General features: G+C 31.5%; 1 protein-coding gene across 1 annotated transcript in view; it reads right to left on the bottom strand.

Moving 5' to 3' along the window:
• Positions 1-1,798: 1,798 nt before the first annotated feature.
• Positions 1,799-16,518, bottom strand: part of LOC140436863 (uncharacterized) — a 50,447-nt gene continuing 35,727 nt past the window's right edge. The window contains exons 4-6 of the mRNA XM_072526010.1: positions 12,707-13,154; positions 4,796-5,136; positions 1,799-2,933 (exon numbers count right to left, since the gene is read on the bottom strand). Of these exons, the coding sequence (XP_072382111.1) occupies positions 1,980-2,933; positions 4,796-5,136; positions 12,707-13,154 (1,743 nt within the window). The 3' untranslated portion in view covers positions 1,799-1,979. The remainder of the gene's footprint in view (positions 2,934-4,795; positions 5,137-12,706; positions 13,155-16,518) is intronic.

The following is a 16,518-nucleotide window of genomic DNA, read 5'->3' on the forward strand; positions in this document are numbered from 1 at the left end:
GTGAGGCAGGCTTTATACCAAATACTAAAATTATTTTTAAGTACAATTCGACAACAAAAGATTATCATAATGAGATGAATTTCGAAAATTATAGTAAACGGTTGGTAGAGAAATTAATTCTTCACTTGCTTTAGAAATTTGTACTAATAATTGACAATGCTCCTTATTATAATGTTGAAAAAGATGAAGCACCAAATTCTAATAATAAGAAACAGGTTATGAGAAAATAAAGCCTGATTTATATTTATTATTCTTAAACTCAATAAGCTAAATTTAAAACCTTCGAAATAGATGATATTTTAACAGAACATGGCCATTCCATTTTGCGATTATCTCATTACTATCTTGACTTAAATCCAATTAACTTACTATGGGCATTTCTCAAGCAATAAGTGGCACAAAAAATTAAATCTTTCAACACTAGAAATATCTAACAGATACAGAACACAAAATATTGCATTAATAGGTAACTTAGGCAAAAAAGTGACAACTAATAACGAAAATAATATAATAAATAAACTTATAAACCTATATACACAATTTGATCCAAAAATCATAATGGATCTTATCCGGACAAAAATAAACATAAACATACTTGGCATCAGGACACAAAACAATTAAAATCAGTAATTGATTCTATATGGTCTATACGAGTATACATGGATATTAAATGTGGATCGGATCATTATTTACTAAAACATTAAACTCAAATTTGTTATAGACATAAAAACAATCATACAGCATATGAAATTATATCAGACCAGAGTAGACCACATAATTATTGTTTATATGTTAACCACGACACAAATATGCTTTATGCCCACATATTAGAATCACAAAAGTAAGCTACATATGAAGCGTTGTAGGCGAAGAGCAAGCATATTATGGAGTAATGAACTAAAATAACAGAAACATATAAAGCAACGAAAGTAACGCAAATGACTTATATAGCGTGTCCCAAAAGTAACGGATAAAATTTATAATTTTGTTCCTAATAGAGTTTAAAAAAAACTTAAAAATAAGTCAATTTTTATTTTCCAATTGTTTTTTTTTTGTTGCATATCTAATTTTTTCTGTTATATTTGTCGGAGTTATGATTTCATCGACTTTTTTTAAATGGTCGATCTATATTTAGTTAAAGAAATAAATAGTCCTTTCAGAGACAAATTCAACGGTATAGGGTTTAGCTATTCTCCTCTAATTACTTTATAAAATATACGAGGATACGAGGATATCTATTGTAATAGCATAGGAAAAAATGGCAAAAAATAAAAGACAAATGATAAAAGGAAAGACATTGAATCAAAAGTTTAAAATGACCACCATTATCCTATCTCACAGTGGCGAATTCAGTTACCAAGACAGTTATTTTACAATTTTTGTAATATTTAAATAAATTTAAATAAAAATAAATGGGTGATAAATAAACTAGAACAATAAAAATTTGAATTGGTCGAACAGCATTTTTACACATTTCCGCTAATACTATAAAGTAATTATATTCATTTATTCAGTTAAATATAGGGTGTCCTGTTTAAAAAAGGCGATGAAGTCATAACTTCGATAATTAATATAACAGACAAAAATTAGATGTGCTTTCACAACTAATTCATCTAATCAACACAATTACAATTTGAAAATAAAAATCGATCAGTTTTTGTGTTTTTTTTAACTCTATCAGTAAAAAAAATTATGAATTTCATGCGTTACTTTTGGGACACAGTGTATATGCAAACATAAAATTTGTTTGGTTGTTTCTTTTTGTACTTTTTTGGAAGAGTTTTTAGTAAATAATACATAAAAATAAAGATTTATTTATTATTACAAAAGAGTATACATTTTATTTATTTACATGTTAGTTGATGCCCTTACACTAGATTTGAAACAAAAATGTGTTGTTTAAGTTTTGTTCTACCATTTGAATATTGAATACTAAAAGATTGGCTTTGATTAAGTTTTGTGGATATAGTTATACAAACTTAATAAGTACTGGATATTGTGTTGCTTGTAGTTTCAGTTGTACTTTCCCTTGTAGGTGTAGTATTACTAGTTGCACCAGTATCATCAGTTGTGCTTTCTCTTATAGGTGAACTACTAATTGTTGCACCAGTACTTCCAATTATACTTTCAGTTGTAGGTACGCCGCTACTAGTAATTGTGCTTTCAGTTGTACCTTCCCTTGTAGGTGTAGTACTACTAGTTGTACTAGTATCGTCAGTTGTGCTTTCTTTTATAGGTGAAGTACTAATTGTTGCACCAGTACCTCCAGTTATACTTTCCGTTGTAGATATGCTGCTACTAGAAATTGTGCTTTCACTTGTACTTGTCCTTGTAGGTATAGTATTACTAGTGGTACCAGTATCGTCAGTTGTGCTTTCTCTTATAGGTGAAGTACTTATTGCTTCACTAGTACTTCCAGTTATACTTTCCGTTGTAGTTTCACTACCACTTGTACTTGTACTTACAGCTGTACTTTCCCTTGATGATGCACTATTACTAGTACTTTCCACTGTAGATAAAGAAGTACTAGTTATACTTGTAGTTATACTTGCAGATGTATCGGCACTACTACTAGTTGTACTAGTAGTAGTGGTAACGCTACTAGAAGAACTAGTTGTTGATTCTGTAGTAGTTGTGGGTGGAGGTTCATATGGAATATTTTGAGTATCTTGATCAAATGCACAGTTTACATTATATCGTAACGGGTTATTACTGTTCAAATATTGATATACCTTTACATAACCTAAAGTAAAACTCCATTTATTTTCTGAACTACTGCTTATATCGACTGATTTAAGATTAGCTGAAAACTTTATAGAAATTCCGTCTGTTTTCATAAAACCGTTTGCAGAACCAGAACTTTCTATTAAATCTCTTGTTCTCTTACTTGATGTGAAGTTTAGTGCAACGATTAAATTCACTGTGCTGCCATCCTGAAATAAACAGTATCAATGATCAAATATTAATTACGTTAAATAGTTTATATTTATGAGTAAAATAAAAGGAAAAGAACAAGTAGCAAAAAATAATTACATATTGTAATATAAGTGTAATTTATTTAAATTTAAAATGCCTCTAAGAAATTAAATTAAACACATAAAGTGCGATATATATATATATATATATATATATATATATATATATATATAAAGTAGTTAGGTATAATTATATATATATATATATATATATATATATATATATATATATATATATATATATATATATATATATATATATATATAATCATCCTTATCATCATTCTCAGCATAGTCTACCGATTATGGTGTAGCCTCAGTTACATAGTCATTTTTCATTTCTGTCTGGACGCCTTCTTGGTCTCTTGACGCCTCTTGGATACCACAGTGTAATTCTAGTGGACCACCTATTGTCAGTTCTTCTCGGTAAATGATTTAATTCTATCGATTACATCAGTAATTTTTTTTCTGTCTGATCCATTCTATTCTTTTTTGATCTCTCTTTGTTATACCTTACATGCATCGCTCCATTGACCTTTAAGTGACTAAGTTTCGATATTATTTCTTTCTTTATTGGCCAAGTTTCGTAGCCGTATGTCATAATTGGTAATATATAACTGATCGAATGCTTTTTTCTTCAGGTGGATTGGCATCTTCGATTTGAATATAACTGAATTTCTACCAAAAGATGCCTAAGCCAGTTTCATTCTTGTGTTGATTTCAGGAAGTAAAGAGCCAGATTTATGTATTAATTGCTCCAGGTAGACATAATCGACTACTGTCTTAAGTGCAGTATTGTTTATTATTACATCTTGGACATCCACTAGCTCGTTATACATGGTTTTTGTTTTTGTCAAGTTCACTTTTAGGCTAACTTCATTGCTAGGTATATTTAGGTCGCTTTTAAGTTCTGCAGGATTATTAGCAATCAAAACGATGTCGTCTGCAAATCTTAGATGGCTAAGGTATTCTCCATCAATGGATATTTCTTTGTTCTGCCAGTTCATTTTGCTGAATATATTTTCTAGAGTTGCAGTGAAGAGCTTTGGTGATATTGCTGCTCCTTGTCGGACGCCTCTGGTAATGGGCAATTCTGGAGTGTTTTCATAAATTTTCACCTTAGCTTTTGCTTGTCTGTATATATTTGCTACAATTTCCATGTACGGTTTGTAAATGCCTTAGTTGGTCAAAGCTTCTATTACTGCCTTGGGATATATATAATCGAAAGCCTTCTCGAAGTCTATGAAGGTTAATGCTAGCGGTATTTCATATTCTTTAGCTGTACTCATTAGTTCTCGAAGTGTATGAATATGAACCAAGGTACTGAATCCACTTTTGAAGCAGCTTGCTCTCTTGACTGTGCAGCATCTAATGCGTTTGTTAATAATCTGTTGATGATCTTTGTGAATACCTTGTATATGATTGGTAGTAGACTTATAGGTCTGTAGTTTTTGATATCCTCTTTGCTATCTTTCTTATAAATGAGAATTATGTTCATTATGCATACCAGTGGTCTGGTATGCATCTCGATCTTAGGCGATGCGTAAATATGCCTGCTAAGATTTTTCAGGTTTTATTGCTAGCGTATTTAAGCAATTCTACTGTTAAACCATCTATTCCAGCTACTTTACCGCTTTTCATTTTTGTAATTGTCAATTCTACTTCTTACGGAAGGATTCTGGTACATCTTCTTGGTTATTGATTATTATTATATTACATATAACTATTATATATGTATATATAAAATACATAGAATATAGAAGAAGATATAAAATATACAAAAATAGCAGCATTTAATTAAATAATAAAACAAAACTTACTATCAAGGGAATTACGCTTCCTTTTGGAATAAAAGCCAAAAAATCTGCTTCCGTAACGCTAATGCTAATCCAAGGATGTGTTTTGGTAGGTTTGTAAATAGCTCCACCCCAAAATTCATACCAAACGTCAATGACAGGAGGTAGATAAACATTCATTTTAGTTCTATCTGCAGTCAAAGGGTGCACTACTAACATATTTTTACCCACCATGTACTGCTCATACAGAGAAAAAGTGGTTGTGTTTTCGTAGAAATCGTAAAACATAGGTCTAAGTACTGGTTCGTTACTACTTATGAGCCCGTTATAGTAGGCTAGTAACATATTTCTTGTATCTAAGGCAGCTAAAACATAAAACAATACAAAGTATATTTTTATTTTTATTTCAATAAGAATGTAGATGAGTATATCCGCCTTTAGTGGATTCGAAGTTAAAGCCTACGCTGAAAATTAGATACGGCACATTCAGAATAAAAATGATATGTTGTAAATCTGCACGTTATTCACACTAAAAATAGTAATTTCTTATGAATATATTTTTTTGATGTGTAAAGGATATAAAAATGGAAGTAATAATTCCAATGCTCATGGGTATGTTACCAATTTTTTGCAAAAGCCTAAGGTATATTTTGATCTATGTTTTGGAGTAAACTTCCTCTTCATGTAATATATTACTTGCTCACACATTGGAATAGTGCCTTTTACCAAAGTACGATTCAGAATGTTATTATATGTGAGTAGTACTGGTCAAGAAGTTAGGCTGGAGTCTAACATCGTTAAACATGGAAAATGGATGTTAGAATTAGAAATATAGGACTACTTTAAAATAAACTTGACAGTATATGTTCTTGAAAACCATGTATCAAAACACCTAGGATAAACTTGCTAGTTAATTATTCTAAAACATACGTGTAGGGATTTCTAATCCCACGGTTACGGAATACAGCACCATATTTTTTGTAAGTGATTATCAATGAAAGAATATTTTGAAGAAATTAATCAGATGAAAATGAAGCACCTCTGTAACACAGTACAGTTCAAGTAAGGAGTTAAAAACAGATTCAAGAATAAAATCAACACACTATTTTTCTTTAAAAATCATTGGAAAACACTATTCTGATAATGGATTTATTTCAAGGATCTAATATCGACCCTTAGAGTCAAAAGTATAATATAATACTTTTGATACCTTACTTTAATAAAATAATACACACATATGTTAGTGTTTTATTCACTAGGTCTTTTTGACCATAACCTCAAGAATCTTTGGAAGAGATATACATATATATATATATATATATATATATATATATATATATATATATATATATATTATATATATATATATGTATATGTATATAGCTGTTTTTAACGATGTTCTTCCCTCTATTTTGTACAATCCTCCAACCCCATTGGCGGTATTCTAGCTGTTGGGGTCTAGAACGTGCTTCCTCAATTGAAGTTATGTTTCCCATAAATCTTGGTAGGTCGGTGGTCATGGGCAGTGCCTTTTGTTATCAGACAGAAAAGGTAACGTAACGCAATCTTGGCATTTTAAAGCTTTTCTGGTAGCTTCTAATTAGAATTGAAGTTCTCGACCAAACTTATTTCGAAAAATCCTTGTGCGTCTGTAATACTAGTTGGAATAGTAGTCATCTGAAAGTGCTAATAAATCTTACTTTTCTTCAATGGTAACACAATGTCTTGCTTTACTAGTATCTTCATATACTACAAGGAATTCCTCAAACGTGAGGTCAGGTACCTCTTGGACTTGGTTTACTTCCACTTCTTCATCTACGTCGTAGTCTCCTTCGAATAGCGCCAATCAGTTATGGTTTATTATCATCGGTCCTCCCTTCAGACTTACGCTTATTAGGTAGATGACATCGTTAATATTCTCCCTAATAAGGTACGGACCACCTACCCAGAACTGCCGTAAATTGGGAGAACAACTTTTTTAGCTTCCTCCTAATTATCTGTGGTAATCGTCGAGCGTTTGACGAATTAACTTAGAATTTCTCCGGTTGATTTAGAAACTGAGTGGCAACTGCAATTATTTGATCGAATTGGTCATTGGAATTCGAATCTTGTGGTCTCTTTATTTATCATCATCTATTTTTCTCTTTCTTGAGGATCACTAAGTAATCATTGACATTAATAAGTCTCACAGAAATTTCTTTAGCAGAAGCAACCAATTCCTTTTCAATTCCAATTATAATTCCTCTGCCAAAAACCTCGTCATGGTTCCAAGGCTTTATCATAACAAGTATTCCTTCTTCCACAATTCTCTTCAGTTGCGCTACTATGATCTTCCCAATTCCCAACTGGATCTGAATATCTACATGGATGTTGGTATTTTTACCTGTGGCAGTCTGCAGTCGCAACCTCGTTGGTAAAAGGTAAAAGAAATAATAAATTAGACTTACTCACAATCAATTTATTTTAATTGATTTTAATTGATTTTAATTAAAATTGATTGTGAGTAAGTCTAATATATTATTTCTTTTACCTTTTGAAATGGACTCACACAAACAACACATTCGTTGGTAAAAGTTTATTTATAATCGTTGAGAGTATAATGGTATTCACTAACAATCTATATTTTTTACCATTTATTTCGCCGTCTACGTATACACTATCTTCACGACATCTTAAAGAAGCTATTATAACTTGAGGGTCTTTATAAAAGTTTTTAGGACATGAACTTCGTACGTGTCCCATTTCACCATAATTCCAGCACCTTCGATCCAGCACCAGCTAATTTATATTCTAGGGCGGCAAGCAAGACATCGACCAGCGTCTTACTAGATAATCACATTGTTATCTGCATCTCATGATCACAAAGACCATCAATAAATTAATAAACAGCCAATTTCTTCATTGTGTCTTCAGGAGCTGTTGTATAAGCATATATCATGGTAATATCTACATACTATTCTTAAAGAGCCTTTTGTCTTCCATTTTTGATCTGCAACTGGTACTTATACTTCTAGTGTTTGTGACTATCTCGTATGCTTAGTCTCTTCTTAAATTTTCTGAAATCATCTGTCTCCTCTACGTCTATAGTCTAAAGCACATCCAAGACATCTCCTGGATGAACAATAGTCAGGTTTACAGCCTTTTCTTTTTCGGACCATCCATTCGCTCTTACAGCTGATTCGACCTGTTTCATGTAGTTGTTCCATGACAATTTTTGAATCTTTAACACGAACAGAATCTCCATAAAACATGGCTCAAATTACATTTCATTTCCTCTCTCCTTTTTTGTCTCTACTCTAATTGATAGAATTTTGATCGGAGCCTGCTTTCTTAGAGAGAAGAAATCTTAGAAGTGATCTTATATATTTTCAAAGAGATGTTAGAAGAAACTGCTTTGCAGAGAACAAATATCGTTAGAAATTTTATTTTCTAAAGAAACGTCCGCAATGCCCGTAGAAACTTTGGAAATATCACAAGAAGCTTTCCAACGATGTGATATCAAAAATTTTCGAAATCGATGAAATTACTATCTTGCCGACATATTAATTTGTCCTCAAATACATTAGTATTTGGAAAAAACTCTTTTATTTCGCGCGTTCTTTCAGTCGTTATACCAATTCAGCCTGTTTTCCGACAAAATTTAGTTCTCTATTAGTGTTTCACAAAATTTATTTAAAAATTTCATTTCTGACATACATGTAATGTTTATTTTAATTTATTTAAAGTCTTCTAACACTAGTACTAAAACACAATTAATTTACACAATTTATTTATCTTACCGTACAAACCATATTTTAGCCTAACTATAAAAAATCTAAATTGCTCTTAATATATTGTCTGTCACAATGTTCAAAAGGTTTCTACAATCTTTGTGACGTCAGAACATCGTAAATCTTTATTGAACGCTGGCTGGCAAAGTTGATCAGGGGCATAGCAAGACTGCCGTGATAGATGTAATAAATTGATTGGTGAAATACTTTGACCGAGTATTTAATATAAAGAAAGAAAAAGAAAACCTGAAATACGAAAGACTTGAGGTAAGCGAACAAGACTAGGGATAAGAGGAATCACCAAAGTATCTTAAAGTTAAAGGCCTTGTTAAAAAACTACTAAACCTAGAAATAAATCACCCGGAATAAATAACCCCCCAGATGAACTACATGAAGAAGGTGGTCACGATACCATAATGGTACTACAGCATTTCATAAAAGAAACATGGACACAAAAATTCATCTCCACTGATTGGAATATTGAAATAGTTTGAACCATACACAAAAAAGAGATATTTTGAGTGCTATAACCACAGAGGAATTACTCTTCTAAATGCAGCGTAAAAAATCGCCACTTACTATGCCACCGTACGATACCATATGCAGAATGAATAATAGGAAAATACCAGGCTGGTTTCCTAGAACTTACATCAAATAGATACTCACCATATACTTATAGAGCAAAGGCAGCCTGCGACTACGTGGGACGCAATGAAAGAGCTAGGAGTACCAAATCAGTTATAAATGTAACAAAACTAATCTTTGAAAAGTTGAACGTAGAGTACAAATTCAGTGGGAACTGTCTGAACCTTTAAGAACAAATAACTGACTGCACCAGGGATATCCGTCTCCTGTATAGTGTTTAATATGGCTCTGGAAAAAGTAATGCATATTTCACAAATCACAACCACTAGTTTAATATATCAAATATCAGTGCCAATTCTTGCTTATGCTGGCAATATCAATATTATTGGGAGGACAGAAAACGCTGTACGAGAGGCGTTTGTAGCACTCAAATAAACGGCTAGAAAAATACATGAAAATAAGCATGCATCCTCAAATCCTACGGCGACTTGTTATAGAAAACAATGTCGTCGCAGTAATTAACGAATTTTTATACTTGGGAGCGTTCGTCAACACCGAAAATACAGTAATGTTCAATACAGTTGTTCAGAGCTGCAGCCAACAAAGTAAAGATTGCTGTGATGGTAGCCAACCTCCGATAGGAGATGGTACTGCAAGAAGAAGAAGTCTTTCGGTAAGAATACGCAAAAATTATACTATAATAAACATAATTAAATATAAAAAGGAAAAGACAGTTAAGATTTGATTTCACGTACAGGGCGCTTGCGCATCCGCTTATACGTATTTCGGCCCAATAGGCCTCATCAGAACGGCTTTCGCAAACGCTCTGAACGTGAAATAAATCTTTTCTGTCTTAGGAAGCAACTCTAACATGGCTTCGTATAGACGCAATATAGCGACATCTGATAATAAAATGAATTTGGTTTCGAAAATTAGTCTACGATTTTATAATTAAATATATTCGATGGGATTTCTTTTAAGAACGAGCATGGTATAATTACATTACTGTATTGCATTGGTTAGTGATCAGTGTAGTAGTGCCTGAAGGCTCGGGAGACTGAGAACTCGGAAGCCCTAAAGAAGACATCGAAGAGGATGTCGAAAGCTCGGCGCAATGATAACCGACGCGGTTTAACCCGGAAGACTGTTGTAACCGCAGAAACCCTATATATATATATATATATATATATATATATATATATATATATATATATATATATATATATATATATATATATATATATATATATATATATATATATATATATATATATATATCTCTTTAAGGAATATGACCGTTTAATTTAATATAAAAAAATGTGCACTCGTAAGTGAATGGGATATTTTCGGTCAATTTGAAGATAAAAAAGACAAGAGTTGTGCTACTTTATCTATTTATTGAAGACGTTTCGCCCAATATTCATTGGGCATCATCAGTTTATCTAAAAGAGTATTATAAGCGATACATCTATATGAAAAACAATTAAGTTAATGATCTTACCTTTAAAAGATCTGTAGCATTAAGATGTTATTATTGTGAAGAAACATCAAAAATTAATCTATTAAATAAATCAGCAAAAACACAGAAACACAGAACGCCGGAAGATTCCCAATTAAAGTAATTTTATATTAATTTTTAATTTAACTTTTGAAAACATTGATTGATTCTAAAATCTATCAAAAAATGTAATTGTCAATTTTGAAATGTTATATTAACAAAGGCAAGGCTAGGGATCTTGACTGTTATGATCATATCATGCAAAATAAAGTATTTGAAAGCTTGAATGTCAGAACTGACAATCAGCTGGTGAGATTTAAGGAAAAGTTTTGTAGATGCCAACATAAATGTTATGATATAATAAAAGAAGTTGAAGAAGAAACCCGTCATTTAAAAGTAGAATACGGAAGAATCAATTTTGTAGTATTAGTGCATGGTAAATTTGGCTTAAGTTGCTGATATCAGTTCTCTTATTTAATGCATTAGGTTGTTTCAAAATATGACACATCTCCATAAACTGTCTCTTATTAAGGTTACGTTCTCTACAGAGAATTCTAACATCATCAAAATTCACAGTATGTTTGGTGTTTATTGCATGTTCTGCAAGGGCACAAGTATGTTTAGAAACTTTAATGTCACTACGATGTGAAGTAAGGCGTCCTTTAAGGGAACGGCCAGTTTGACCAATATAACATGCATCACATTCAGAACAGGGTATGTGATAGACTACATTCACTTGTTCCAAAAAGGAAAGAGGTGTTTTAATTTTAGAAAATAAGTTTAAAAAATCTTTCCTTTTTGGAACAAGTGAATGTAGTCTATCACATACCGTGTTCTGAATGTGATGCATGTTATATTGGTCAAACTGGCCGTTCCCTTAAAGGATGCCTTACTTCACATCGTAGTGACATTAAACTTTCTAAACATATTTGTAACTTGCAGAACATGCAATCAACACCAAACATACTGTGAATTTTGATGATGTTAGAATTCTCTTTAGAGAACGTAACCTTAATAAGAGACAGTTTATGGAGATGTGTCATATTTTGAAACAACCTAATGCGTTAAATAAGAGAACTGATATCAGCAACTTAAGCCAAATTTACCATGCACTAATACTACAAAATTGATTCTTCCGTATTCTACTTTTAAATTATTGGTTTCTTCTTCAACTTCTTTTATTATATCATAACATTTATGTTGGCATCTACAAAACTTTTCCTTAAATCTCACCAGCTGATTGTCAGTTCTGACATTCAAGCTTTCAAATACTTTATTTTGCATGATATGATCATAACAGTCAAGATCCCTAGCCTTGCCTTTGTCAATATAACATTTCAAAATTGACAATTACATTTTTTGATAGATTTTAGAATCAATCAATGTTTTCAAAAGTTAAATTAAAAAATTAATATAAAATTACTTTAATTGGGAATCTTCCGGCGTTCTGTGTTTCTGTGTTTTTGCTGATTTATTTAATAGATTAATTTTTAATGTTTCTTCACAATAATAACATCTTAATGATACAGATCTTTTAAAGGTAAGATCATTTACTTAATTGTTTTTCATATAGATGTATCGCTTATAATACTCTTTTAGATGAACTGATGATGCCCAATGAACATTGGGCGAAACGTCTTCAATAAATAGTTTTATCTCCAAATTGACCGAAAATATCCCATTCACTTACGAGTGCACAATTATATATATATATATATATATATATATATATATATATATATATATATATATATATATATATATACGTACCTAGATACGTAAAAAATAATAAATTACAATCCGAAAAGAAGAAGTGTAAGAAACTCCTTAAATAATTTAGAGCTATAATTTAATATTGAATAATTTTTAGTTCTTAACAAATATATAGACAAAATTATTTTTATTTGTAAATGAAAATGAAAATTTTATTAATCGGTTAGTCGTTTAGTTAGTTTAAGAAGCGGTTGATTTTGAATGACAGTATTGTTCATATAGTGTAGGGGGTTAGGAAAATGGCTGAAGTCGAGTTATCAGCAAAATTGGATAAAAAGGGCTTATTACGTAATAAAACAAAATACTTACATTGAGCTGTTTGTTGATCATATTTGGCGGATAAATCCCCTGGATTTCTCCAAGGTTTAGGAGCAGATATTCTAAACATTGGCATGGTAGCAGCAATCAAATACCATCTCAAGCAAAGTTTCATTTGAATTGAAGTATCAAAAGCATTTGTATCTCCGCAGACAGGTATACTAACCAAATGGTTACCAATTATACTGTCGAATAACACGCTCTCCAGATATTTTCTAAGATTAGCCCAAGAAGTTTCTACGTTTTCTATAATCATGGGTTCGACTTGACTGATAGTTTTTGTTGCTGATATTATGAATATGTCTTTATTTTTGGATTGAAAATATTTTTTTAAGGATCTATATTGGTATCCGCCATAGGAGTTGTGCTTTTGAATATGAAGTATATTATTGGCAGTTGTGTTCCATTGAATAGTATATGACATGGCATCTTGTAATGGCTAAAACAAAATATATTAAAAAAATATAGAATCTAGTAGCACATTGTTTTTCGGGTTTTTTTGCTTAGTTTGAAATTATTTCTTCCTGGCGTTGACTCTGTAACTACAGCAGAAATTATTAAAGGCGATGTGGAAACACTCGTAACTGTCTTCAGCTCACTGCTAACGTTTGTTGAATTTCTGCACTATTTATAGCCGTGTACTCATGTGTACCCTAAGCAGATTAGTCTAAATCTGTTTGGGAATTTTGAGTGTGCCTTTGGAGAGATTTTGTTTATTATTTGTATATATAAGTCATCGTATATTTTTAATTTCTATAGCTCCTTTAAACATAATGAACATAAGCAGTGTAATATGTTTATACCTCCTAATGTTTCTTTGAATAAAATTTTGTGGTTATCTTTTGTGATGGCTTTTTCTGATGGAGAATCTTTTTCAGTGATCAAGACAACATTTTTCTTATATTTGATCCAACAAGTATTTACATTTTATTATTTCAATATATACCGAACCACTACTGGAAGGAATGCAGTAAACGGAGTTAACAATAGTTTTCTTGAATTGTTAGTCCATCCTAGACTTCCTTTCAACGTCTTCGATTTTGGAAAGTCATACTTTTAATATACGGTATATCTTTTGTTATTCCTTGGAGCATATCATCTTTATACTAACGGTTATCCTACATGTTTTAATTTTTCCTCCAAATATTTATGTTTACATATTATTATTTGGGCTGCATTTCTATGATTCTTTTGTTTTGTTTGGGATAATGATTTAAGTTATTGTTGAAATTAATAGCGGTATGTGCATCGATTTAGATATATTCGGCATCCAACTTTTCCTTTAGATTTTTGTACGACTAAAATATGTTTTCTATATGTATTTTAAAAATCCAATACGTTTTTTGTTGTCTCTTTTTATGATAAACTGGAATTTAGAGTTTACGAAATGTATCCAATCTAAAAAATTTTTATAAGACATAATTATTATCCTCCATATAACGGAATCAATATAACTTTTTACCTGCTAATTGTTCGGCCTGCTGGTAAAATTTGTTCATAAAAAAGTTAACAATAACGGATTTCTTATGTTGTAATTTTGTTTTTCATTTATTTGGAAACATAAGACGCCAACGGTGTATAACGGACTACGCGTTTAAATTACATTCTCAATGCTTTTGTTGAACCGTGAGCAGTTCATCATTAGGCTAACTTTTTTGTGCATTAACTTTAAGGCTGATTTATATATTTTCGCCGTTGGCGTTCGGTTCCGTTCAAGAAGAACCAACTTTATCTTTTGCCGTTGGCCGTTGTAGCACAGAATACACCAACCCTTCTGTGGTTCTAGTCATGATCACATAACCTAAAAATAGACTGTATCTTTGTCATCGCAGCCAATAGCGATACCGAAAAAGTGACAAGGTTTGTCAAACAAATCAAACTAAATTATTTGGTTATGTTTGCATTTCCACGTGTTTATAAAGTGAAATAGTTTAGATAATTTAATTTACATTCCCTATATATTAGAAATTCCATCAGAGCGATAGTTTACATTTATTTTTGGTTTTACCATTTGCAGTAATTTTTCAAATATTGGAACCTGCATCCTGGTATATTTAAAAAACTGCTATGTATCCCATTTTTTTTATATTTGTATAATAATTAAAATTACCACTTGTCTTTCTGTTCTGGTTAATGGGCCTCCTTTTGTATTGACGTTGTCTTTTATTTTAAAGGCTCAGTGCTGCTCGAATACAAAGTATCGATATAAGTGCCACTACACCTAACAAAGGTCGAGCATTTTCATTTTCCATTGTATTAATTTTCAAGCAAAAATTAATAATACCAAATCAAAAATGTAAGGTTAGAAATGATCTTTAACGCCAACGTCAACCGAAAGTTTATAAATGCGGTATATGATAGCCAGCGCCAAGGTCAACGTCGAACGCCAGCGCCAACGCCAACGTAAAGTTTATAAATCAGCCTTTAGTTAGGTACTTCTACCTAACCATTCCCGAACACTCTGTTTATAATATCACGTGTGTGTATCACATATTAGGTGTGTTGCAGGGTTGCAGAAAATTGGTGTTAATAAAATAAATTAAGTTTGGTAAACTTATAAATATTTGGAATTTCTGCATAGTCACAAAGGGTTTCAAACAAAATAAGTTGGGAACTTTCATATTCAAAAATGAACATAATTTTTTCCATGTTACTGTGCACTGTTTTAAATGATGACTAAAGCACAGAATAAGAAACAATTCTTATTCTGTGACTAAAGACCGGATTTTACGATAACCATCTTACATCTGAAATTTAAAACATCTTTAAATAACATTGATTTCTACCCTAATTATAGGTAGATTAAGCCATAATTGATTGTAATCAAAATTATATTTTATAATTTTGTTAATTGACGTATCGATTTACACTACGGAAATCGTTTTTTAAAAAGATTGTTTTAAAATAGTGTGATGTTTTTATAGCAAAGTTGTTTGGCGGTTGGTGTTTTCCAAAATTGACCGGTGACTTACTTGGCCTTGATTTTGGAGGGATATAGCCATGCTTATAGTTGACAATTCTGAGGATGATGCTTGTACTCTAGGATGATATCAAATTCTGATAGTTTTGTGTGTTTATGTATTATGTGTTTATGCGCTATGTGTTTATGTATTGTGTGTTGTATACATTTTATATGTATAATCGTAGGTGATGTAAGTATGTGTTATATTTATTTGTAAATAAATGTGTCTCTGACTTTTTATTAATTCGCTAATCTTGTTATGTTCTGGTTGCCGACTTCTTATTTTAGTATTGAGAACCAGAACTTGCTACATTCTACTGCTGATGGGTTTGCTATACTTTTTCTTTATTTATGTATGTTTCTTTCATGATTATTGATGCATCTTTCGATTCATATGTGATTTTTCGAAGCATATGTGCACCCGCAAGAAAAAATCCGCCGATATCGAATGTGTCTTTTGTGAGGGAAACCACACCGCACAAACTATAAAGGTGGTAGCGTCTACAAACAACTGCAAAAGAAAAAATTTTCCGCACTTGAGCTAAGCAAACCTTCCAAACCACTTAATCAGTCTCTGCACAACTTGTACAACATGGCATCAGCCTTACCCAAGTCACTAGTCATAAGAATGTTCACGAAATACAGGGTACCAATATAATCCAAACAGAAACCACAAACGACATTAAGGAACTAAAAGGCATGTTCAAATATTAATGGAACAAATCAAAACTATGCTAAACCTACTCACAACTGTTATCAACTAAATCTCAAAATGTAGAAGTTCATGAAAATAGCCATTTGGAACCCCAACAGACTAGCACAACATGCCAATGAGGTCAAT

The sequence above is a fragment of the Diabrotica undecimpunctata genome, chromosome 3 (assembly GCF_040954645.1).
Source record: "Diabrotica undecimpunctata isolate CICGRU chromosome 3, icDiaUnde3, whole genome shotgun sequence".
In the NCBI taxonomy this organism is placed as follows: Eukaryota; Metazoa; Arthropoda; class Insecta; order Coleoptera; family Chrysomelidae; genus Diabrotica; species Diabrotica undecimpunctata.